Source organism: Hypanus sabinus, chromosome 25 (assembly GCF_030144855.1).
Source record: "Hypanus sabinus isolate sHypSab1 chromosome 25, sHypSab1.hap1, whole genome shotgun sequence".
Classification (NCBI taxonomy): domain Eukaryota; kingdom Metazoa; phylum Chordata; class Chondrichthyes; order Myliobatiformes; family Dasyatidae; genus Hypanus; species Hypanus sabinus.
This window is the reverse complement of record NC_082730.1, coordinates 1,777,614-1,803,418: the sequence shown is the minus strand read 5'-3', so window position 1 is coordinate 1,803,418 and position 25,805 is coordinate 1,777,614. Positions and strand designations below refer to the sequence as shown.

Sequence of the window (25,805 nt, the reverse complement as noted above, 5' to 3'; positions counted from 1 at the left end):
GGAATGCAGAAAATGAATCTTTAGTGACATGTTGCATTTCATGGTTTTATATGCTTGAAGCATGCTTTCAACCAGCTGCATGTAGTTTGGTGCTCTGTAGATGCCGAGAAAAATTTCAACAACTTCCTTGAATGCCTTCCGTGTGATTTTCTCCGGTCCCACTAGAAATTCTTCAAATAGCCTGTCATTGATGACCTGTTTGATTTGTGGACCATAAAAAATGCTTTCTGTAATCTTGGCATCAGTTATTCTGGGAAACATCTGTCTCAAATATCAAAATCCTGCATAGAAATTTTTGTGCCTGGTGATAGTAAATTCCATCCTTACAGTCCTGAACCCAATAATTATTACTAATACCTGTCCTGCCGTGCAGCAGTTGTGCCGCCTAAGCATGCCTGGACAAGATAGGTAACTTTCCAGCTTACATTGTAGGCAACATTTTAATTGACTTGAATTATGAATTGAAATAATAAACATAAGTTTATTTTAAAAAATGGTGTGTGATAGGGAAATTTCATGGCAATTTTCATGATCAGTAGCCTAAAATTCATAAGATACACCTAAAGGTATTCAGGAAGCAAAATATTTGTTGTCCAATGTTATTATTACTGCTGCCCCCTCCCCCAGTCCCTTAAAGAAGTCATATCTCTCCTCGTAAATGGTACTCCTCGTAGTTGCTCATGTCACATCCATTACTCTGGACCATACTGTCCCGCTTATAACCACATAACCATATAACAATTACAGCAAGGAAACAGGCCATCTCGGCCCTTCTAGTCCATGACCAATGCTTACTCTCACCTAGTCCCACTGACCTGCACTCAGCCCAGAACCCTCCATACCTTTCCTGTCCATATACCTATCCAATTTTGCTTTAAATGACAATACAGAACCTACTTCTACCACTTCTACTGGAAGCTCGTTCCACACAGCTACAACTCTCTGAGTAAAGAAATTCCCCTTCATGTTACCCTTAAACTTTTGCCCCCTAAGTCTCAGCTCATGTCCTCTTGTTTGAAACTCCCCTACTCTCAATGGAAAAAGCCTATCCATGTGAATTCTCTCTATCCCCCTCATAATTTTAAATACCTCTATTAAGTTCCCCCTCAACCTCCTATGCTCCAAAGAATAAAGACCTAACTTGTCCAATCTTTTCCTGTAACTTAGGCGCTGAAACCCAGGTAACATTCTAGTAAATCTTCTCTGTACTCTCTCTATTTTGTTGACATCTTTCCTATAACTCAGTGACCAGAACTGTACACAATACTCCAAATTCGGCCTTACCAATGCCTTGTACAATTTTAACATTACATCCCAACTCCTATACTCAATGCTCTGATTTATAAAGGCCAACATACCAAAAGCTTTCTTCACCACCCTATCCACATGAGATTCCACATTCAGGGAACTCTGCACCATTATTCCTAGATCACTCTGTTCTACTGCATTCTTCAATGCCCTACCATTTACCATGCATGTCCTATTTGGATTATTCCTACCAAAATGTAGCACCTCACACTTATCAGCATTAAACTCCATCTGCCAACATTCAGCCCATTCTTCTAACTGGCCTAAATCTCTCTGCAAACTTTGAAAACCTGCTTCATTATCCACAATGCCACCTACCTTAGTTTCATCTGCGTACTTACTAAACCAATTTACCACCCCATCATCCAGATCATTGATGTATATGACAAACAACATTGGACCCAGTACAGATCCCTGAGGCACACCACTAGTCACCGGCCTCCAACCTGACAAACAGTTATCCACCACTACTCTCTGGCATCTTCCATCCAGCCACTGTTGAATCCATTCCACTACTTCAATATTAATACCTAACGATTGAACCTTCCTAACTAACCTTCCATGTGGAACCTTGTCAAAGGCCTTACTGAAGTCCATATAGACAACATCCACTGCTTTACCCTCGTCAACTTTCCTCATAACCGCTTCAAAAAATTCAATAAGATTTGTCAAACATGACCTTCCACACACAAATCCATGTTGACTGTTCCTAATCAGACCCTGTCTATCCAGATAATTATATATACCATCTCTAAGAATACCTTCCATTAATTTACCCACCACTGACGTCAAACTGACAGGCCTATAATTGCTAGGTTTACTCTTAGAACCCTTTTAAAACAATGGAACCACATGAGCAATACGCCAATCCTCCGGCACCATCCCCGTTTCTAATGACATTTGAAATATTTCTGTCAGAGCCCCTGCTATTTCTACACTAACCTCCTCAAGGTCCTAGGGAATATCCTGTCAGGACCTAGAGATTTATCCACTTTTACATTCCTCAAAAGCGCCAGTACTTCCTCGTCTTTAATTGTCATAGTTTCCATAATTTCCCTACTTGTTTCCCTTACCTTACAATTCAATATCCTTCTCCTTAGTGAATACTGAAGAAAAGAAATTGTTCAAAATCTCCCCCATCTCTTTTGGCTCCACACATAGCTGTCCACTCTGATTCACTAAGGGACCAATTTTATCCCTCACTATCCTTTTGCTATTAATATAACTGTAGAAACCATTTGGATTTATTTTCACCTTACTTGCCAAAGCAACCTCATATCTTCTTTAAAATATCAATGTTCAGATTTAATTGTCATTGTATACATGAATTCCAGTTTAAAATGCAGCTACTAGTGATGTGCAACAGCTTTCCGGTAAATCTTAAGGCAAAAAATTCTACTAAAATTGTTACTTATAACACCTTTTCTGAAGAAATTTGTGATGAACTATCACCGTGGACAACAAGGAGGCAGATGGAGGTGAGGCAGGTTCGGGGAATGTGCCTTGCAAGGGCATTCCAATGTGGTCATGTTCAAGCCTGAGTAGCAGATGGAGTTTGTATCACCCTCGGAGGTGGAGTGAGCAATTTGGAGACGAGTTAATGTGGAAGAGTTTTGATGCTCATCCACCTAAGGAGGTGCAAGGTTAGATTGCTCCAAGTGCCAAGCCGATTTGGTGAGATCGAGAAAGGCTTCGAGCTGGGTGGCCCAGGTGTCTCAGGACACTGTGATCCAGGTCCCAGAACATGGGACTGCCAGTTTAAATGTGGACTGGAAGCCTGAGTGTCAGGTATGGAGGTGAGGGTCAGGCTGATCTCACTCTCTCTCCTGTGAAGGTTTATCTCTTTCTCTGCAACACTGAGGCTGTCAACTGCTTTGTCTGCTCTGTGCTCCTGTCCCACCAGTGTGATGAACTGGGGACCGAGGCTCCGGGAGCACATCTAGGACTCAGTCTGGTTTGGGATGCGCGAGGCTTGATTCTGTTGTTTGCATGATGTGTGTTTTTTTTTCTCTCTCTCGTTCTCTGAGCAGTGGTTTTGGTCTTTTTTAAAATTGAATTATTTGTGTTTCTTGCTTTGTGGCTGTCTGAAAGCAGACAAATTTCAAGGTGTATAACTTATACATTCTTTGATAATAAATGTGCTTTGAATACGCATGAATACAGCCAGATGATCAGCATTACTCTGGGGTCAAGGCATAAGTCACAGTACAACATTCACACAAGCACAAGGCAGATATAAGATACCAGTAAAATACAGTCACCCAGCCTGAGTCTATGAACATTGCAGCGGTCTGCAGTCAAGCACATTGTGGCTTGTCTTCTGCTGGATGAACACTGGGTGGCAGCACTGACTCCAGATTGTACACCATGCCACCTCCAAGGCCCCTCTGGCTGTAACCAGGAGCCACCACAGTGTGACGCCTAGTCCTTGCAACAACCAAGGCCACACAGCTCCCCCTGCTGTCCACTCCAGCCATCCACCAATAAATTAGTGAATTGGACATGCAGCATTCCACATTAACAATGTCCAACAGAGTCTTGCGATCACAAAAAAAGTGACTAGAACTGCACCCCACCTTTACGCACCTACTCCACTGACATCTCTCTGATGCTGGCAGCAATGTGATCTGCACCAAGTCCCACCTCCTTCAGTCTCTCCTCCAACGAGCAACTCACTGATGGGGTAGGCCAGCGGTGCTTTAAGTTCTTAATATCCAGCAGGGTCTTGCGATTCTAAAGAATACTTTTTAAAAGGACAACAACTCCTTTGCATGACCCCATTAAGCTGTGGCGATTGAATGCACCACGACCTTTCCTTGGGCATTTAGCATTTTTTATTGGGTACAGGAATGGAGCATGGTGTGGTCTATTGTTGCTATAGCCCATCCACTTTCATGTTTAACGAAATGTCTGTTCAGAGATCTTCTGCACACCACTGTTGCGATGTGTGTGTATTTGAGTTTCTGTCACCTTCCTGTCAGCTTTAACCAGTCCAGCCATTCTCTTCTGACCTTTCTCATTGATGCACCATCAATAACTCTGAGACGTGGGTTAAGGTAGGCTTTTAAGAAAGCACAAGCAGCAAGTGACCACCACACAACAACACAACATCCTGGAGACTGAGGAAAGGTCTGTGGCTCCAATCGCCTTTATACCGGAGTTTGTGGGAGGAGCCACAGGAGCAGTCAGTGGGGGGGGGGGGGGTGCGTGTCCAGACAGGTATATATAGTTCACAACACTCATTAAAGGACATTTTCTCCCTCAGAACTGCCATTCACAGGTTGCTATTTTTTGACTTTCACACTACTCTCTGTAAGCTCCAGAGATTGTAGTGCATGAAAATCCCGGGAGATCAGCAGTTTCTAAGATACTCTAACTATCCCAAATAGCACCAACACTTATACCACAGTTAAAAGTCACTTAGATCACATTTCTTTCTGTTCTGATGTTTGGTCTGAATGACAACTGAACCTCTTGCAACACACACAAAATGCTGGAGGAACTCAGCAGGCCAGGCAGCATCTACGGAAAAGAATACAGTCAACATTTTGGGCCGAGACCCTTCAGCTGCAGGACTTCAGTTGCTTGGATTTCAGGCATCTGCAGATTTTCTCTTGTTTTTTAACAACCTCCTGACCATCTTCAAATGCGTTTATGTATTGAGTTGTTACCACATGATAACTTACTTAATTTCCACATTCTCAGTTCTTTCAGGTAACTCTGCAGAATTCTATGTTTACAATGGAAGCGTATCCCAACCAGCAGAATATACTGTACAGGTGACTGGTCTCAAAGCTTCTGAGTACAAATGTTTTTGTTAGTAAATATAGAAACATAAAAAACCTACAGCACAATACAGACCCTTCGGCCCACAAAGCTGTGTCGAACATGTCCCTACCTTAGAAATTACCTAGGGTTATCCATAGCCCTCTATTTTTCTACGCTCCATGTATCTATCCAGGAGCCTCTTAAAAAACCTTATTTTATCTGCCTCCACCACCATTGCTGACAACCTGTTCCATGCACTTACCACTCTCTGCGTAAAAAACTTACCCCTGACATCTCCTCCATACCTACTTCCAAGCACTTTCAAACTGCCCTCTCATGTTAGCTTTTTCAGCCCTGGGAAAAAACCTCTGACTACCCACACGATCAGTGCCCCTCATTATTTTATGCACCTCTATCAGGTCACCTCTCATCCTCCATCACTCCAAGGAGAAAAGGCCGAGTTCACTCAACCTATTCTCATAAGGCATGCTCCCCAATCCAGGCAACATCCCTGTAAATCTCCTCTGCACCCTTTCTATAGTTTCCACATCCTTCCTATAGTGAGGTGACCAGAACTGAGCACAGTACTCCAAGTGGGGTCTAACTAAGGTCTTATAGAGCTGTAACATTACTTCATGGCTCTTGAACTCAATCCCACGGTTGATGAAGGCCAACACACCATACGCCTCCTTAACAACACTGTCAACCTGCGCAGCGGCTTTGAGTGTCCTGTGGACTCGGACCCCAAGATCCCTCTGATCCTCCACACCGCCAAGAGTCTTACCATTAATTCCATATTCTGCCAGCACATTTAACCTACCAAAGTGAACCACCTCACACTTATCTGGGTTGAACTCCATCTGCAACCCTCTCATCCTCCAGAACCTCTCCTGTCCCCATTGGTGATGTCAGAGCGTTGAGGAATGACTCCCTGAACATACAAATAGCCAGAGTGACATGGCAGAGCTTCGATAACACAAAAGCATATGACAAAACAGACTACACCAGAAAATCCATGTAACATTTGACAATCCCCAGTCCAGAGTCCGGAGAGGCTGCTGAGTATTAATATCGTGCTACCATCTAGCACGTTCCTCGGAAAGGAGCTCCAAATCCACCAGTCAAATAAAACCAAAAACTAAAGCTACAAGACCTGCACAAAACCACATAGTTACAATCTATAGTTACAACAGTGCAAACAATAGCATAATTGATTAAAAAAAAAGACTATTGACACAGTAAAAATAGTCCAAGATGTTAAAGGACTATAAGTTCAAAAGAAATCACCACACAATTTCTACAAGTCCCCAGGGTCCCGACAGACTCGCCATCCCATGCCGGCAGCAGAGGGGAATACCCCCGCTATGGACTTCCAAGGCACCACCCGACTCAGCCTCGCAGACGCAGCACACAATGAAAGCTCCGTCGAAACCAGCCTCGCAGACTCAGCACACACCGAAAGCGACCTGAGTCCATCGAAAGGACTCCGAGTCCCTCAAACCTCCGAGCCCAACGACCATCCCCTCCGGCACACCTTCTCCGAGCTCCATCCTCTGCCGAGCATATTAAAACGCCCCCGCCAACGGCCATCGGCAATGTGACCCCAAGGACTGGGGGCCTGTTCTTCCCAGCAGATTCCCGGACCTCACAGCAGCAGCAGCAACAAAGAAGGTCTTCCTGGAGATTTCCCGATGTTTCTCCGTGCTTCCACGTCCGTCTTCAATCGATTATGATTGCGCACGGCACCCCACTTCACAAATAACAGATAATCAGTTCCGGAGTGGCCGCGGCAAGCTGCGTAGTGCCGCCATCTTGGATCAACCTGATATACAACCCTGAGATCCATTTTCTTGTGGGCATTCATAGTAAATCCAAGAACCATGATATTATCAGTGATAGACAACACTAACTAGGACAGACAAGCAACTAATATGCAAAAGACAACAAATTGTATAAATAGGAAAGAAAAATAAATAAGAAATAAATATTGAGAACATGAAATGAAGAGTCCTTGAAAGTGATTTCTTTGGTTGTGGGAACATTTCAAGTGAAGTTGTCTGAAGTTATTCCCACTAATAAGAGTCTGATGGTTGGGGGGTAATACTGTAACTGTTGCTGAACCTTGTGTTGTGGGTCCTGAGGCTCCTGCACCATCTTCCTGATGGCAGCAATGAATCGAGAGCATCGCCGTTGTGGCGGGGGTCACTGATGGTGGATGCTGCTTTCCTGCAACAGCTCTCCATGTGCAAATGCTCAACTGCCTCCCCTCCTTCCCTGATCTAATTCTGCAGATTTCAATGTGAACCAATAATCATGAATGTTCATATATTATGTTCTAGGGTGCCTAGGACTTTTGCACAGTACTGTAGTAATTTTATGTATTGCAAAGTACTGCTGTAAAAAAAGCAAATTTCATGACATAAACCTGATTCTGATATAGGTCTGTAAGTGGACTGAGAGTGGGAAAGGGGCAAGGAGAGAGTATTCATGGTTGGGAAGAGGGGAAGGGATAGTGGTGGGAGCAGGAAGAGCCAGAGGGACATTCTGTAATGATCAAAAATCAATTGTTTGGAATCAAATGATCTTGCCTGGTGTCTCAGGGGCTGGGTGTGTCTGCACTGGCTTCATCCTATGCATCTGGCACTCCTTCTCTGCCCCGTCCCACACCCCTCCCATGGCACTCCACCCTCACCATTCCCAGTATCCTTTCGTCCTGCCAGATTTATAAACTCACTCTGCACTCTATGTTGGCAAAGATCTTAGGCACCCTGGCTATATCCATATGTAGATGTGTGTGTGTATATATATACAACGTCTAGATTCCAGGAGGGAGAATTTCTAGAATGCCTACAAGATAACATTTTAGAGCTCACTGGAGGATCAGCTGCTCTGGATTGGGTGTTGTGCGATGAACCACAATTGATTAGAGAGTTTAAAGGCAAAGTGATCATAATACGATCGAATTCACCCTGAAATTCGAGAAGAAGCTGAAGTCAGATGTCTCAATATTACAGTGGAGTAAAGGGAATTACGGAGGCATGAGAGAGGAGGTGGCCAGAATTAATTGTAAAAGAACACTGGCAGGGATGATGGCAGAGCAGCAACGGCTGGAATTTCTGGAAGCAATTCAGAAGGCACAGGATATGTACATCCCAAAGAAGATGAAGTATTCTAAAGGAAAGATGGCACAACCGTGGCAAACAAGTGAAGTCAAAAACAACATGAAAGACAGAGAGAGGGCATATAATAGAGCAAAGATTAGTGGGAAGTTAGAGGATTGGGAAGCTTATAAAAACCATCAGAAGGCAATAAGAAAAGGCATTAAGAAGGTTAAGATGGAATGCAAAAGTACAAGCCAATAATATTAAAGAGGATACCAAAAGTTTCTTCAGATACATAAAGTGTAAAAGAGAGGCAAGAGAGTATATTGTACTGCTGGAAAACAATACTGGAGAGGTAGTAATGGGGAGAACAAAATGGCAGAAGAACTAAGTAAGTATTTTGCAACATTGGGTAAGTTCCAGGTGTCAGGGGTCATGAAGTCTGTGAAGTTACCATAACTAGATAGAAGGTTCTTGGGAAGCTGAAAGGTCTGACAATATACAAGTCACCTGAGCCACATGGTCTACACCCCAGGATTCTGAAAGAGGTGACTGAAGAGATTGTGGAGGCAGTAGTAATGATCTTTCAAGAATCACTAGATTCTGGAATAGTTTTAGAAGACTGGAAAATTGCAAATGTCATTCCACTCTTCAAGAAGGCAAAGAGGCAGAAGAAAGGAAACTATAGGCCAGTTAGTTTGACCTCAGTGATTAGGAAGATGTTCGAGTTGTCCAACCTCAGTGACCTCAGTGGTTGGAGATGCTGCAAAGTTTGCAGATGAGACAAAGATAGGTGGAGAGGCAGGTAGTTTGAGGAAGTAGAGAGGCTGCAGAAGGACTTAGACAGATTAGGAGATGGGCAAAGAAATGGCAGATGGAATAAAGTGTCGGGAAGCATATGGTCATGCTCTTTGATAGAAGAAATTAAAGGATGAAAATTTTCTAAATTGAGAGAAAATACAAAAAACTAAGGTGCAAAGGGACTTGGGAATCCTTGTGCGGAATTCCCTAGTTTGCAGGTTGAGTCTGTTGTGAGGAAGACAAATGCAATGTTAGCTTTCATTTCAAGAGGACTATTATATAAGGGAACGATGACGATGAGGACAATATGAGTGAGGTTGATGTTCTGGAGCATGTTAATATTAAGGGAGAGGAGGTGTTGGAGTTGTTAAAATAAATTAGGATGGATAAGTCCCTGGGGCCTGACGGAATATTCCCCAGGCTGCTCCATGAGGTGAGGGAAGAGATTGCTGAACCTCTGGCTAGGATCTTTATGTCCTCGTTCTCCATGGGAATGGAACCAGAGGATTGGAGGGAGGTAAATGTTGTCCCCTTGTTCAAAAAAGTTAGTAGGGATAGTCCAGGTAATTATAGACCAGTGAGCCTTACATCTGTGGTGGGAAAGCTGTTGGAAAAGATTCTTAGAGATAGGATCTATGGGCATTTAGAGAATCATGGTCTGATCAGGGACAGTCAGCATGGCTTTATGAAGGGCAGATTGTGCCTCACAAGCCTGATAGAGTTCTTTGAGGAGGTGACCAGGCATATAGATGAGGGTAGTGCAGTGGATGTTATCTACATGGATTTTAGTAAGGCATTTGACAAGGTTCCACATAGTAGGCTTATTCAGAAAGTCAGAAGGCATGGGATCCAGGGAAGTTTGGCCAGGTGGATTCAGAATTGGCTTGCCTGCAGAAGGCAGAGGGTCATGGTGGAGGGACTACATTCAGATTGGAGGGTTGTGACTAGTGGTGTCCCACAAGGATCTGTTCTGGGACCTCTACTTTCAGTGATTTTTATTAACGACCTGGATGTGGGGGTAGAAGGGTGGGTTGGCAAGTTTTCAGACGACACAAGGTTGGTGGTGTTGTAGATAGTGTAGAGGATAGTCGAAGATTGCAGAGAGACATTGATAGGATGCAGAATTGGGCTGAGAAGAGGCAGATGGAGTTCAACCCGGAGAAATGTGAGGTGGTACACTTTGGAAGGACAAACTCCAAGGCAGAGTACAAAGTAAATGGCAGGATACTTGGTTGTGTGGAGGAGCAGAGGGATCTGGGTGTACATGTCCCAGATCCCTGAAAGTTGCCTCATAGGTAGATAGGATAGTTAAGAAAGCTTATGGGGTGTTCGTTTTCATAAGTCAAGGGATAGAGTTTAAGAGACGCGATGTAATGATGCAGCTCTATGAAACTCTAGTTAGGCCACACTTGGAGTACTGTGTCCAGTTCTGGTTGCCTCTGTATAGGAAGGATGTGGAAGCATTGGAAAGGGTACAGAGGAGATTTACCAGGATGCTGCCTGGTTTAGAGAGTATGGATTATGATCAGAGATTAAGGGAGCTAGGGCTTTACTCTTTGGAGAGAAGGAGGATGAGAGGAGACATGATAGAGGTGTACAAGATACTAAGAGGAATAGATAAAGTGGATAGCCAGCACCTCTTCCCCAGGCACCACTGCTCAGTACAAGAGGACATGGCTTTAAGGTAAGGGGAGGGAAGTTCAAGGGGGATATTAGAGGAAGACTTTTCACTCAGAGAGTGGTTGGTGCGTGGAATGCACTGCCTGTGTCAGTGGTGGAGGCAGATACACTAGCGAAGTTTCAGAGACTACTAGACAGGTATATGGAGGAATTTAAGGTGGGGGGTTATATGGGAGGCAGGATTTGAGGGCCGGCACAACATTGTGGGCCAAAGGGCCTGTACTGTGCTGTACTATTCTATGTTCTATAAAAGCAAAGATGTAATGTTGAAACTTTATAAAGCACAAAGTGAGGCCTCACGTGGAGTACTCTGAGCAGGTTTGGGCCCCCTATTTTAGATATGATGTGATGAAACTGAAGATGGTTCAAAGGAGGTTCACGAAAATGATTCCAGGATTGAATGTCTTATCATATGAAGAGCATTTGAATAACCTGGGTCTGTATTCTCTAGAATTTGGAAGAACGAGGAGTGGTCTAATTGAAACCTATCAAATGATGAAAATCCTTGATAGACTGAATGGTGAGGGGATCTTTCCTATCGTGGGAGAGTCTAAGGTCAGAGCACTCCACCTCAGAATAGAGGTGTGTCATTTTAGAATGGAGAGGAAGAGCAATTACTTCAGCCAGAGAGTGATGAATCTGTGGAATTCTTTGTCAATGGCAGCTGTGGAGGCCACATCTTTATGTATCTTTACATAGAACTTAGGAAATTACAGCACATTATAGGCCCTTTGGCCCACAATGTTGTGCCAACCATGTAACCTACTCTAGAAACTGCCTAGAACTTCCCTACTGCATAGCCCTCTATTTTTCTAAGCTTCGTGTACCTACCTAAGTCTCTTAAAAGATCCTATTGTATCCATCTTCACTGGCAGTGCATTCCATCCACCCACCATTCTCTGTGTGAAAAACTTACATCTGACAACCCCCTTGTACATACTTCTCTTTTCTTTTTCAATATTTTTATTAATTTCTTATGTAGAAGAATACAGGGTACAGTAAGATATATAACATATATCAATTACAATATATTGAAATCACAGATGAAGTGTAATCACTCTATATCAATATAAATTAAATTTAAACATAATATTGAAAAGAGATAATTTTATTATATAAAAAATCTAAACCCCCTACCATAAAAAAAGCTGTTTGGTTAAAAAAAAGAAAAGGAAAAAATCCTTTCATGTAGTAAAACATATTATTAGCCAACATCTGTGCTTAATAGCAAATCAAAAATTTTGAAATTAATTCAAAAAAGATCCCCACAATGTTAAAATATCTTGTCTAGGTTCAGAAATTGAACAGCCAATCTTCTCTAAATTTAAGCAAGACATAACATCATGTAACCAATGAGTATGAGTAGGCATCCTTCCACTTAAGCAACAATGCCCTCCTGGCTATCTGAGAAATAAAAGCCAAAATATGCAAATCATGTATCTCCAAAATAATATCAATTCCTCCAACAATACCAAATAAGGCAGTTAAAGGATTTGGTTTAAAATTTACTTTAAAAAGCACTGAAAAAGTTTAAAATACTTCCTGCCAATATTTTTCAAGACCCAGACAAGTCCAAAACATATGTATTAGTGAAGCTTCTCCATTATTACATCTATCACAATTGGGAGATCTATCCGAATAAAAATAAGACTGTTTATCTTTAGACATATGGGTTCTATAAACCACTTTAAATTGTAGAAGGGAATGATGGGCACATAATGATGAGGTACTAACCAATTTAAAAATTTCATTCCAAGTGTCCCCAGAAATTGAAATCTGTAAATCTTGTTTCCAAAGATTTTTAATTTTATCTAAAGGAATATTTCTCATTCCCAACAACATACCATAAATATTAGATATAACTGCATTATGGAAGATTTTCAAATTAAAAATTATATCAAGTAAATTTTTATCTGGACTTTCAGGAAATGTATGTACTTGAGAATGCAGAAAGTCTCCAATTTGTAAATATGATAAAAGTGAGTTCTTGGTAGGTTATACTTAACTGACAGTTGTTCAAATGAAGAGAGATTATCGCCAACAAACAAATCATGAAAACATTTCATACCCAATCTATTCCACTCTTTTAAAACTAAATTGGACATAGAAGGTTTAAAAAAATAGTTAGAAAAAAATGGGACTGGAAAGTGAAAAACTCAATAAACCAAAATATTTTCTAAATTGTACCCAAATCCTCAAACTGTGGTTAACTACAAAATTATCAGTTAAATTACTTAAAGATAAAGGAATTGAGGATCTGAGAAGAGAAATGATGGAAACTTTATTAACAAAGTTAGCTTCAAAAGAAACCCAGACCGGAAAGTCCTCTTGATTAATATAATATAACTAAAACTTAAGATTCCATATATTGACTGCCCGGTAATAAAATCTAAAATTGGGTAAGGCTAAAACTTCCATTCTTTTTAGCTTTTTGAAGCTGAACTTTATTTAATCAAAAAATTTTATTATTCCATATGTAAGAAACCAAAGAATCAAGAAAGGATTTAGGAATAAAAACAGGTATGGCCTGAAATAAATATAAAAATTTAGGCAAAATATTCATTTTAATAGAATTGATTCAGCCAATCAACGATATAGAGAGGGGTGACCAACTTGATAGTGCCTTCTTAACATAATTCAGAAGTGTAAAAAACATTTCTTTAAAAAGGAATTTATAATTCTTAGTCATTGTTATGCCCAAATAAGTAAAATGGCTTCTTACAGTTTTAAAAGGAAGATTAGTATTAGCTAATACCAAATTATTCAAAGGAAAAAGTTCACTCTTATGAAAGTTAAGTTTATGTCCTGAAAACTGACTAGAGAGTAAAGAAAGCATGGAAGGTGAAGAAGATTCAACATTAGAAATGTAGAGCAAAAGGTCATCAACATAAAGCGAAACTTTTTGGGTAATACCCCTCCTTAAAATACCAGTGATATCATTAGATTCCTGGAAAGCAGTAGCTGAAGGTTCTAAAACCAAATCAAAAAGCAAAGGACTCAAAGGACAACCTTGTCTAGTTCCATGATGAAGTTTAAATGGTTTAGAGTACTGAGAGTTAGTAAGAACCTGGTCAGAGTGAGATAAATAAAGTAATTTAATCGATTGTATAAAATTGGGCCCAAAGTTAAATTTTTCTGAAGTTTCAAATAGATAATTCCATTCAACTGGATCAAAGGCTTTCTCAGCATCTAAGGATATCACACATCACAAATCTCTTTAGAAGGAGAATAAATAACATTCAATAAATGACAAATATTAAAGGGGGAGTATCGATTTTTGATAAATCCAGTCTGATCATCAGAGATAATAGATGGCAAATATTTTCAATCCTATGAGCCAAAAGTTTAGATAAAATTTTAGTATCAATGTTAAGTAAGGAAGTAGGTCTATAAGAAGAGCATTCAATTGAGTCCTTATTCTTTTTAAGAATAAGCGAAATAGAGGCTTCATAAAAAGATTGTGGCAACTTACCTAATTTGAAGGAGTCGGAAAGGACTGAATATAAACGAGGTATAAGCAAAGAGGAAAAAGCCTTATAAAACTCTTCTGAAAATCCATCAGGACCTGGAGCCTTCCCCAAGTGCAAAGAGAGAACAACCTCGCCAATTTCCTGATAAGAAATAGGTTGATCCAACAATTTTCAAACATCATCAAAAAGTGTAGGAATGTTTAATCCATCTAAAAAAATTATTCATTAGAGTATTATCTTTAGGAGGATCAGAACTATAAAGTTTAGAGTAAAATTCTCTAAAGGATCATTTATTTCTGAATGATCAGATGTCCTATCACCATTAGCTTTTCAAATTTCTTTAATTTGACATTTAACTATAAAGGTCTTAAATTGGTTAGCTAATAGTTTACCCGCTTTTTCTCCATGAACATTAAACTGACTTTTATCTTTTAAAAGTTGCATTTCAATTGGATAAGTTAAAAGTAGATTGTAATTAATTTCTAATTTCAACACATCTTTTATATAAAACAGGATCTGGAGCCAAAGCATATTTTTGGTCTAATTGTTTCAACTGATTGGGTAATTCAATTCTCACCTTATTAGCTTTTTTCTTAACTCTTGTGGTAAAAGAAATAGTTTGTCCTCCAATATAAGCCTTAAAAGCATCCCATAAAATAAGACTAGAAGTCTTTTCTAGCATATTCCCTTCAAAAAAAAAGAATAATTTGTATCTCCAAAATTTTTTTTAAATCTTTATCTGATAACAAAGTTGGATTAAAATGCCAGAATCTGTTTATTTGGGAGACACCCATAAGATTCAAAGATAAAAACACAGGACCATGATCTGAAACAGCAATTTCTTTATATTCACAGGATCAAACCAATGGAACCAATTGGCTATCAACAAAAAAAAATCAATCCTGGAATACAAATGATGAACATGAGAAAAAAATGAGTATTCTTATCTGTTGGATACAAAAAATGCCAAATATCAACAATATCATATTTCATTAGAAAAGATTGGATGATGAAGGCAGATCTACTACAAATCAATTGTTTAGAAGAAGAACAATCTAAAACAGGATCCAAACAACAGTTGAAATCTCCTCCTAAAACCAAAGAATATGAACTTAAGTCTGGTAAAAGCAAAAAAAAACGTTCAGAAAAGCCTGGAACATCTATATTCAGGGCATACAAATTAGCAAAAACCATTAATTTATTATCTAATTTCCCTGACACTATAATAAAACGCACATTGGTATCAGACACTACATTAGTTTGAATGAAAGAAACTGAATTGTCTATAAGAATCGAAACTCCTCTTGCCTTAGCCTGAAAGGAGGAGTGGAAAGATATACCCGTCCAATGGCTGAAAAGACATAAATTATCACATTTACGAACATGTGTTTCTTGTAAAATAATAATTGAGACTTTCAATTTCTTAATATAATTAATTATTTTATTACATTTCACAAGATGGTTTAATCCTTTCACGTTAAAACTAAATAAATTAAAAATATGATACATTTTAAATATTGCTTAAAGGAGATGCTTAAATAAAAACCGCTGGAATATATATTAAATCCAAACAATGAGCTTTAAGATAAAGTAACCAAGTAACAAATGAAGCTAAGAGAACCAAACAACTGATAGAAAAGAAAACCAACCCCTGTCCCCACCCCCCCCCACCCAAAGAAAGAAAGTCGGTCAAAGAACAGTCGACAGCTAAACCTATCATTTCCCTCTGAAAACAATCTACTAGCAGAGCTCCAAAAAAAATTTTCAATACATTCCAAGACATAACAAAAAAACAGAGCAAAATTAAACATATTTTTAAAAACCTCATAAAAATTATAGTATAAAAAATTAGAAAGAAAACTGAAAGTTCAAAACATATTAACATAGAAAGTATTAAGTCAAAGAAAACTTACTAATATTAAATCCTAAATTTTCTAAACAAGGAAATAGAAGTACAATAAAAATTAGATACAAATGTATACCAAAATTAAAAAAATGTTCATAAAAGAAAATAATGAACAGTTAGACTGCTGATTCTAAAAAAAGGATCCATCAGGCAGACAACATAAATTTGTGTAAAGAGTTATTGAACAGTTAAACTTCTGAAATTCATTCAGCACTCAAGAAATCCTGCATCTCTTGAGTCGAATGGAGCCATCTCCGAGAGCCATTTTTCAAAATGATTCTAAGACGAGCGGGGTAATGAAGAGAGGGTTTAAAACCTTTATTATACAGCTCCAACATGACTTTTTTAAACTTGAAGCGTTCATTCAACACCTCAGGTGAAAAATCTTCCACAATCCTGAACATCTGGTCTTCACAATCAATCATACATTTCCGACGAGATTCACGAATTAGAAGTTCCTTTGTTTGAAAATCGTGAAGGCAAATTGCCACTGAACAGGGTCGTCCTGCTGGAGGAGGTCTTGTTACAGGTGATCTGTGAGCTCGGTCTATTTTAGGTGGAGATTTTAAAATATTTGGAAATAATTTAGCCAAAAGGTTTGCAAAGAATTCCAAAGGCTGATTGCCTTCCAATGACTTTAAAACCCAGAATACGTAAATTATTTCTTCTGTTTCTATTTTCTAAGTGATAATCTTCTGTCTTAATGTTTCATTAACCTTTAACTGTTTATCACAGATCTGTTCCAGGTTGTCAATCTTCGCGTTGAACATCGTCAAAGAGTATTTGTTCTCTTTTATCCGTTTATCATGTTCACTTAAAAGTTTTTTGAATAGAATCCAATTTTACATCCATTCATTTAAATTCAGCGCTGAGTTGCTGGAGCTCCTCTGAAAGTTCATTTTTATGCTGCCAAAGTGTCTGCATAATAGCTTCCAAAGATACAGGAAGGTCCTCTTCTTTCTTAGCAGCTTTAGCACGACTCTTCATAAAGCAATATTGCATTTAAAAGTAAGTTTTCAAAACAAGTTGGAAGCAGTAAATTAAAAAGAGTAGGAGCACCTGTAAAAGTGCTGCTACTCCATCAACAGTCAGTAGTAGTTTCCGTACCTACTTCCAAGCACCTTAAAATATGCCCCCTCATGATAGCTATTTCAGCTCTGGGAAGAAGCCTCTGGGCAGAGGCTGATAGGAATACAGATACACATTTGGGTCAGGGATTCTGGTTTCAGGATGATTGGGTCCTTTTCTGGGGTAGGTGTGACCTGTACAGAAGGGATGTGTTGCACTTGAATTGGGGGGCAGGGGAAACCAAAATTCTTGTGGGCAGGCTTACTAGAGCTGTTAGGAGTGGTTTAAACTAATATGGCTGAGGGATGGAAATGATAAACCTGGGGATGATAGAGCTGAGGATGAGCTAGCAGGTTTACAAGCAGATGATGGGCATAATATGAGTGTAAGGAAGGACAAGCCAATGACTCGGTACAGATGCAGACAGAGCAGAGTTAAGTACCACAGAGACAAAATTCAAAAGGACAGGCAATGGTATGGCTCTGTTGATAAGAGATGGAATTACATCTTTAGAACGAGGTGGGTTAAAAAAATGGGAATCATATGTAGGCCTCCAAATAGTAGCCAAGATGTTGGGTTAAGATTGCAAAGGGAGATGAAAAAGGCTCTTAGTAAGCAGATGTTGTGGAGATAGTCTTCCTTTCAAAGTGTGCATAACCAGATTGATCTCATTGGCTTATGTGGTTAGGGTTGCCTTGCAAACTGTGCCACAACTATTGTGCAACCATTTGTGTCTCTAGCTTCACATGAAATAGCCTTTCCGCTCCCACAATGGCCTTTCATATGCCATACCTTGACTTTTTGTAGGGTTCTACAGCCCTCAACAGACTGTCCATCTCCTGGTTTATCCAGTGCTTCTGGTTTGGGGATGTTCAGTATGCTCAGATCTGAAGAAAAATCTCTGAAAATGGTCCAGTCCTCCACTTCCCTTGGCCAGACTTTGGTCTCTCCCTTGCCAGATTATTCTCCTTAATTTGAAGATGATGTCAGACAGGATTGGTGTCACTGGTGGTGAGGACCTCCCATAGTTACATGAGCTCATCACCCTTCCAAATATCCAGTAACTGACAAAGATTGGGGTTTATAGCTACACTCACCCTGACATTGTGTTAGCGCGTGGCCTAGTGGATAAGGCATTGGACTAGTAACCTGAAGGTCACTGGTTCAAGCCTCAGCTGAGGCAGCATGTTTGTATCCTTGAGCAAGGCACTTAACAACACATTGCTCTGCAACACTGGTGCAAAGCTGCTTGGGTCCTAGTGCCCTTCCCTTGGACAACATTGGTGGCGTGGAGAGGGGAAGGCTTGCAGCTTGGGCAACTGCCAGTCTCCCATATAACCTGCCCACGCCTGCGCCCTGGAAAAACCTTCCAAGGCACAAATCCATGGTCTCACGAGACTAACAGATGCCTAGAAAACCCTGACATCACTACCAAGGCAGTGAACAAAGTTCAAAGATCCAAAGTATATTTATTATCAAAGATTATGTTCTGAGATTAACTCTGAGATTTGTTCTCAAAACAAAGAAACAGCATGAAACCTGTTCAAGAAAACATCAAATCCCTATCACATAAAAAGAGAACCAATTGCGCGAACTGCCAAAAGCAACCAAAGAATGCATAGAACATCAAACACCAAACCAGGAGTCCACTGGTATTCAGTTTAGTTTAGTTCAACTAGCCCATTGTAGGCCATACTGCAAAGCGTTCTTCAGCCTCACCGATCAATCCCTGTAACATGCATCCTAAGACTCCTGCACTTTCCTCCAACAGCAGCAAGTGCGAGGGAGAGAAAGTATGGTTGAGCACCAAACACCTTCCCATCCTCTGCTCTCATCCTCATAGACTTCAACCTTGTTCAATCTCTCAATTGCAGAGAAGCAGTGGAGTCAATTAACCCCTCTCCAGGCCATTCACACTGCTCCAAACCTCACCAGACTCGTTTGGAGTAAGCTGAAGGAAGTTGCAAACTTAGTCAGCTCCACCATGGGCATGATCCTCTAACGTATCCAGAACATCTTCAAGGTGCAGTGCTTCAGAAAAATGACGTCCATCAGTAGGGACTCCCACCACCCAGGACAAACCCTCTTCTCATTGTTACCATCAGGAAGGAGATACAGGAAACATAAAGTACACTGCAGATGCTGTGGTCAAATCAACACGTACAAACAAGCTGGAGGAACTCAGCAGCTCAGGCAGCATCTGTTGAAATGAGCAGTCAATGTTTCAGGCCAAAACCCTTTGTCAGGACTGAAGAAGGAGGGGGCAGGGGCCCTATAAAGAAGGTGGGGGGAGAGTGGGAAGTGCCAATGCTTCACATTCCCATTCGGATATGTCCATACATGGCCTCCTCTACTGCCATGATGAGGCCAAACTCTGGTTGGAGGAGCAACACCTCATATACCGTCTAGGTAGTCTCCAGCCCCTTGGTATGAACATTGAATTCTCCAACTTCTGGTAATTCCCACTCTCTCCCTTCCCCCATCCCACTTTCACTCTGCCTCCTCTTCTAGCTGTCTATCACCTCTCTCATGAGTCTGCCTTCTTCTACTACCCATAGTGCTTTCCCCTTACATTCCTTCTTCACCTCTCCTGCATATCCCCTCCCTGCTTCCCCTTCCCCCACCCCTTGATCTTCCCTCTGATTGGTTTTTCACCTGGCACCTTCCCCCCCACTCACCCCACCTTCCTTATAGGGCCCCTGCCCCCACCTTCTTCAGACCTGACAAAGGGTCTCAGCCCGAAATGTTGACTGCTCGTTTCAACGGATGCTGCCCAACCAGCTGAGTTCCTCCAGCTTGTTTGTACGAGGAGATACAGGAGCCTGAAGGCACACACACTCAGCGATTCAGGAACAGCTTCTTTCCCTCTGCCATCCGATTTCTGAATGGGCATTGAACCCATGAACACTTCCTCGCTACTTTTTTATTTAATTGAACTATTAAACATTTTTTTTCTTACCCCTTATGGGTGGCGTGTTTGTGTATTTTTCCCTCAATCTTAGGCCTGGGAGCTTGAGGGCTCGGCATGGTATCCTTGCTCTTCCTAGTAGTGCATGCTTCTGGACTGAGATCTCAGATTAAACACGAGGAAATCTGCAGATGCTGGAAATTCAAACTACACACACAAAATGCTGGTGGATGTTGTCCCCGGGATTTGTTGGAGCCACTCTCCCAGCCCAAGAGTCACAGCTCCAAGTGCTCCTATCACCACCAGGATTACTCTGACTTTAACATTCCACATCCTTTCTATCTGCTCTTTCAAGCCCTGGTATCTCTCCAGCTTCTTTCTTCCTGATGTTACTGTCATCTGGGATTGCCATATCTATTACTTTTGCTTTCTTCTGTTCCTTGTCCAGTGTTACCATGTCTGGTTGGTTGGCCAGTACCTGGTTTTCAGTCTGGATCTGGAACCCACACTGGATCTTAGCTCTGTCCTTCTCCACTACGCTACTTTCTAGGGTGTTTCCCATTTAGACTTGAGAGTGTCCAAAACAACTGAATTACAGTAAGTATATATATATATATTTACTGTAATTCACAGTTTTTTCTCTCTATTTTCATGCATTGCTTTGTACTGCTGCCTTAAATTTAAAAGGTTTCACAACACATGCCAGTGATATGAAACCTAATTCTGATTCTGATTTTGAAGTCAGCAAAGCCCCAGATCACTCAATTTGCCCAAAAGTACCCCATCTACATGTCAATCCCAGGTTCCAATCACACGCGGTAGAATCATATTTGAAAGAAGAAGAAAAAGAAGTAGTTTTGTGAAGTTCTTCTTGTAGTGTCGGTCCCTTGGTCATTGTTTCATCCTCGAGGATGTACAAGAAGGCCATCCTCTTCTTGAAGGCTCAGTGGGCAGTGTCCCTGGTCCTGAGCAAGCTTTTTACCTGCAGATCCCCTGACTGTGCAGCATAGAAACAGACCCTTCCGCCCGACTCATCTATGCTAGCCGGCAAGCATCACGTCTATCCATACAAATCCCTATTTCCTTGCACACCTTAAGTGTCTGCCCAGATCCCTCGTAAAGTGTTTTTTGCTGTTCCATCAACTCCTCTGGCAGCTGACTCCAGAACTGGGGAACTTTACCCCCTTTAAACCTTCTCCCACCTTAAACTTCGCCCTTTAGTTTTAGACACCTCTACCAGGGGAAACAGACCCTGCCCATGTCGCTTATAATTTGATATCCCTCTGGCCTGTCACCTCTCAGCTTCCTTCATTCCAGGGAAAACAATCTGCTTTCTCCTTGCAACTCGAGTTCTCTCATCCAGGCAATCTTTTCTGCATCCTCTCTAGCTTCATCACATTGTTTCTAGCTCATTCCTGGGCTGAGGGTTTTGTCCTTTCAGGAACAACTACAGAAGGTGAACCTGATGTCAGGAGTTCAGAAGAACTAGGGGTGCCACCTCCTGTAATGCTGAAGACTCTGAAGGATGATAAGGTGGTAGATCTTGAAACGTTTCTACTAGTGGCAGAATGAGGTGACAGAGGTACGACTAGGGGATGTGTTAAAACTGAGGTGCTTAGGGATTTCTCCCCACAGAGGGTGGTGTCTCTCCTCCCTGGAGTTCTGCAGCTGCTTGAGGAGACTGGATCACAGGAGGATTTAAAGAGGAAGTGGACACATCTTTCACAAATGTGAGGCTGTGGGGAACTGGCAAAGAAGAAAGCTGGTGCCTGGACTATATTGAATGATCATTTCCGTTTGAGGAGCCGAGTGGTTTACTCTTATGTTGTCTATGGAAGGTTTAAACCATTGTATAGAGCATTCTTCTTATACTGAGGATCTATGGATGGGCACTTAATTCTCCCACTGTCCCTCCCCACATCCCATGTTCACCCCCTACCCTTTCTCCAATCCACTCTGAGTCCCATCCGACATGTCCGTGTCTAGCCCCACCTCCCCTCCCCCCCCCCAACATGGCTACAGGGTGTAACTTTCTCCCTCAGAGATGGTTGCAGAGAGTCTTCACTCAGTTCCCCACCCCCACCGGCTCACTGTGTGATGCAGGATCTGTGGGCCAGCTCTCTCACAGGGCTGGGAGACAGACGATGGGCCGTATGGCCTGTTGCTATATTTGTGATTCTCGCAGCTCTGATTCCTTCACCAGTCACTGAGCTCATCTGCTGACTGTCTCCTCTTGTCTCCTCAGCTGGGACTGAGTCTTCCCCGACCACTGTGAATGGAACTCAGGGACAGTCGGTCTCCTTACCTCCTGGGATCCCAGTCAGACCGGACATTGCTGATGTTGATTGGAATCGGGTATCAACCAGAAACACGATAGTGAAGTACTCAAAGGGGAGCGTTACCTACTTCGGTACCGAGGAGTACAAGCGACGGATAACTCTTCATCTCGGGAACTTCAGTCTGGAAATCCGTGATCTACGGAGAGAGGACTCCGGTGATTATGAGGTGATATTTACAACAGGTTCAGGAGATGAAAAGAAATCAACAGTGTGGCTGCAGTTGTACGGTGAGTGAGATAGCGTGGAGGGGGGAGCCCAGGCTTCACTAGTTCCTGAAACACCCCTAATTGATGGGTGAGGGAAGATCCTGTGTGTTCCCCTGTTTACTGAACCCCACAGACTGCCCGTGTCCAGAGCAGGGCTCACGGTCCCAGTGTAGTGAGGCTGAGTCAATGCCAGACTGGGGACACACAAAATGCTGGAGGAACTCAGCAGGCCAGGCAGCATCTAGGAAAAGAGTACAGTTGACGTTTCAGACCGAAACCCTTCAGATTTCCAGCATCTGTAGATTTTCTCTTGTTTGTGAGGGGGAGACACATCACATCCCCAGAGACTGGACCAGTCAGTGGGGATCCTCGTGGCTCCGAGGCTGGAGCAGATGAGCAGATGGGGAAGGGGGGACGGGAGATAGGCCGATCTGGTGGGATGGGATGGTTGATGGGCTGAACAGTCTATATCTGTGGGTTAATTAAATAGATCCCACTGTATCCCCAGGTCAAAGGCCTGGCCTGTCATGTTCAGGGATCCCAGTTATATGACTGTTTTTCCAGAACAATGCTTGTTAATTGCCAGCTGAGGTCTGAACTCAGCAAAGTCTTCATTCCTCATCCTTCATGCCATGCCGTGCCCTGTGAAATTCCTCATGGTGAAATGGGCAGCACCCCACTCTCAGTCTGTTCTCCTCACTTACTCACTCAGTCACTCTCAGTCTGTTCTCCTCACTTACTCACTCAGTCACTCTCAGTCTGTTCCCCTTCATTCCCCTCACTTACTCACTCAGTCACTCTCAGTCTGTTCCCCTTCATTCCCCTCACTTACTCACTCAGTCACTCTCAGTCTGTTCCCCTTCATTCCCCTCACTTACTCACTCAGTCACTCTCAGTCTGTTCCCCTTCATTCCCCTCACTTACTCACTCAGTCACTCTCAGTCTGTTCCCCTCACTTACTCACTCAGTCACTCTCAGTCTGTTCACCTTCATTCCCCTCACTTACTCACTCAGTCACTCTCAGTCTGTTCCCCTTCATTCCCCGCGCTCAACATCTATCTCCCTGAGGCTCTAAGAATCTTATGACCACTACCTCCCCGCCCCCCCCCCCCCACCATCTTGGAATCGTCCTGTTCCCCTCTCTCTTCCTCATTTGCTTGTAACTGCTTCCCTCCAACATGGGGGGGGGGGGGTGGAAGAGGAGAAAGAGAGTTGGAGAGGAGAGAGGGGATGGGAGGGGAGAGAAAGGAAGGGAAAGAGAGAGAGAGAGAGATAAAAGAGAGGGAAAGAGAGAGAGACAGAGAGAGAGAAAAGAGAGAGACAGAGAGAGAGAAAAGAGAGGGAAAGAGAGAGAGAGAGAGAGAGAGAGAGAGAGAGAGAGAGAGAGAGAGAGAGAGAGAGAGAGAGAGAGAGAGAGAGAGAGAGTGAGTTCTTAGGATGTTTTTCTGACCTGTTCAAGGAGGATGGTTTACAGCTGAACTAGAGGGGAACCATGATCCTGGCAGGGAGATTTTCTGGAGTTTCTCACAAGGATTTATATTCACTTGACGGGAAGGTAGCAGATGAGAAAGGTGAAGCAAACATAGTTAAAATGAGCCAGACTTGCCCTGTAGGCAGAACAGTCAGGGGCAGGACAGGAGCCAGGACGGTCTGATAGACTGAACTGCATGTATTGTACTGCAAGACCTGCGTCCACAAGGCATGGACAGGAACATGGGGATGGTACGTTACAGCTCTTACAGAAACAAGCTTCAGGGATCAATCCACTGCCGTGTGTGGGGAGTTTGCACATTCTTCCCGTGACCATATCGGTTTCCTCCAGGTCTTCCAGGTTCCTCCCACAGGCCAAAGACATTGGTAGGTTAATTGGTCATTGCAAATTGGCCCATGATTAGGCTGGGGTTAAACTGGGGGAGAGCTGGACAGCCCGCATGGCTCGAGGACCTGGAAGGGCCGAATCTGTGTTGCATCTTAAATAAATAAATGATATTAATTATGGCAAACATCTTAGCAATGTCCCAGGAAGAATGGCCAGTGAGGCTACATATGTAAACTTAAGAATAGAAAAGGGGTGATTACATTGAGGGGATTATATGGCCTCTCAATATTAGAGAATAAACGTCAAGCCCACTTTATCCAATGTGTGGGACAGTGCGAACCAGTTGCCCAGGGGAGAAGGTGTGTGGGATGAGGGGAGAGGGTGTGTGAGGGATGAGGGGAGAGGATGTGTGTGGGATGAGGGGAGAGGGTGTGTGTGAGGTGAGGGGAGAAGGGGTGTGGGATGAGGGGAGAGGGTGTGTGGGATGAGAGGAGAGGGTGTGTGGGATGAGAGGAGAGGGTGTGTGGGATGAGAGGAGAGGGTGTGAGGGATGAGGGGAGAGGGTGTGTGTGGGATGAGGGGAGAGGGTGTGGGATGAGGGGAGAGGGTGTGTGTGGGATGAGGGGAGAGGGTGTGTGTGAGGTGAAGGGAGAGAGTGTGTGGGGTGAGGGGAAAGGGTGTGTGTGATGAGGGGAGAGGGTGTGTGGGATGAGGGGAGAGGGTGTGAGTGGGGATGAGGGAGAGGGTGTGTGAGGGATGAGGGGAGAGGGTGTGTGGGATGAGGGGAGAGGGTGTGTGAGGGATGAGGGGAGAGGATGTGTGTGGGATGAGGGGAGAGGGTGTGTGTGAGGTGAGGGGAGAGGGGGTGTGGGATGAGGGGAGAGGGTGTGTGAGGGATGAGGGGAGAGGGTGTGTTTGGGATGAGGGGAGAGGTGTGTGTAATGAGGGGAGAGTATATGTGTGAGGTGAGTGGAGGGGGGTGTGGGATGAGGGGAGAGGGTGTGTGGGGTGAGGGGAGAGGGTGTGTGAGGGATGAGGGGAGAGAGTGTGTGGGGATGAGGGAGAGGGTGTGTGAGGGATGAGGGGAGAGGGTGTGTGTGAGTGAGGGGAGAGGGTGTGTGGGGTGAGGGGAAAGGGTGTGTGGGATGAGGGGAGAGGGTGTGTGAGGGATGAGGGGAGAGGATGTGTGTGGGATGAGGGGAGAGGGTGTGTGTGAGGTGAGGGGAGAGGGGGTGTGGGATGAGGGGAGAGGGTGTGTGAGGGATGAGGGGAGAGGGTGTGTTTGGGATGAGGGGAGAGGTGTGTGTAATGAGGGGAGAGGATATGTGTGAGGTGAGGGGAGGGTGGTGTGGGATGAGGGGAGAGGGTGTGTGTGAGGTGAGGGGAGAGGGCGTGTGTAATGAGGGGAGAGGATGTGTGTGAGGTGAGGGG

The 25,805-nt window shown here is 42.9% G+C and overlaps 1 protein-coding gene across 1 annotated transcript in view; it reads left to right on the top strand.

Moving 5' to 3' along the window:
• Window positions 1-25,805, top strand: part of LOC132381252 (SLAM family member 5-like) — a 73,266-nt gene that overhangs the window by 19,238 nt on the left and 28,223 nt on the right. Inside the window, exon 2 of the mRNA XM_059950632.1 lies at window positions 22,256-22,576. Coding sequence (XP_059806615.1) covers window positions 22,256-22,576 — 321 coding nt within the window. The remainder of the gene's footprint in view (window positions 1-22,255; window positions 22,577-25,805) is intronic.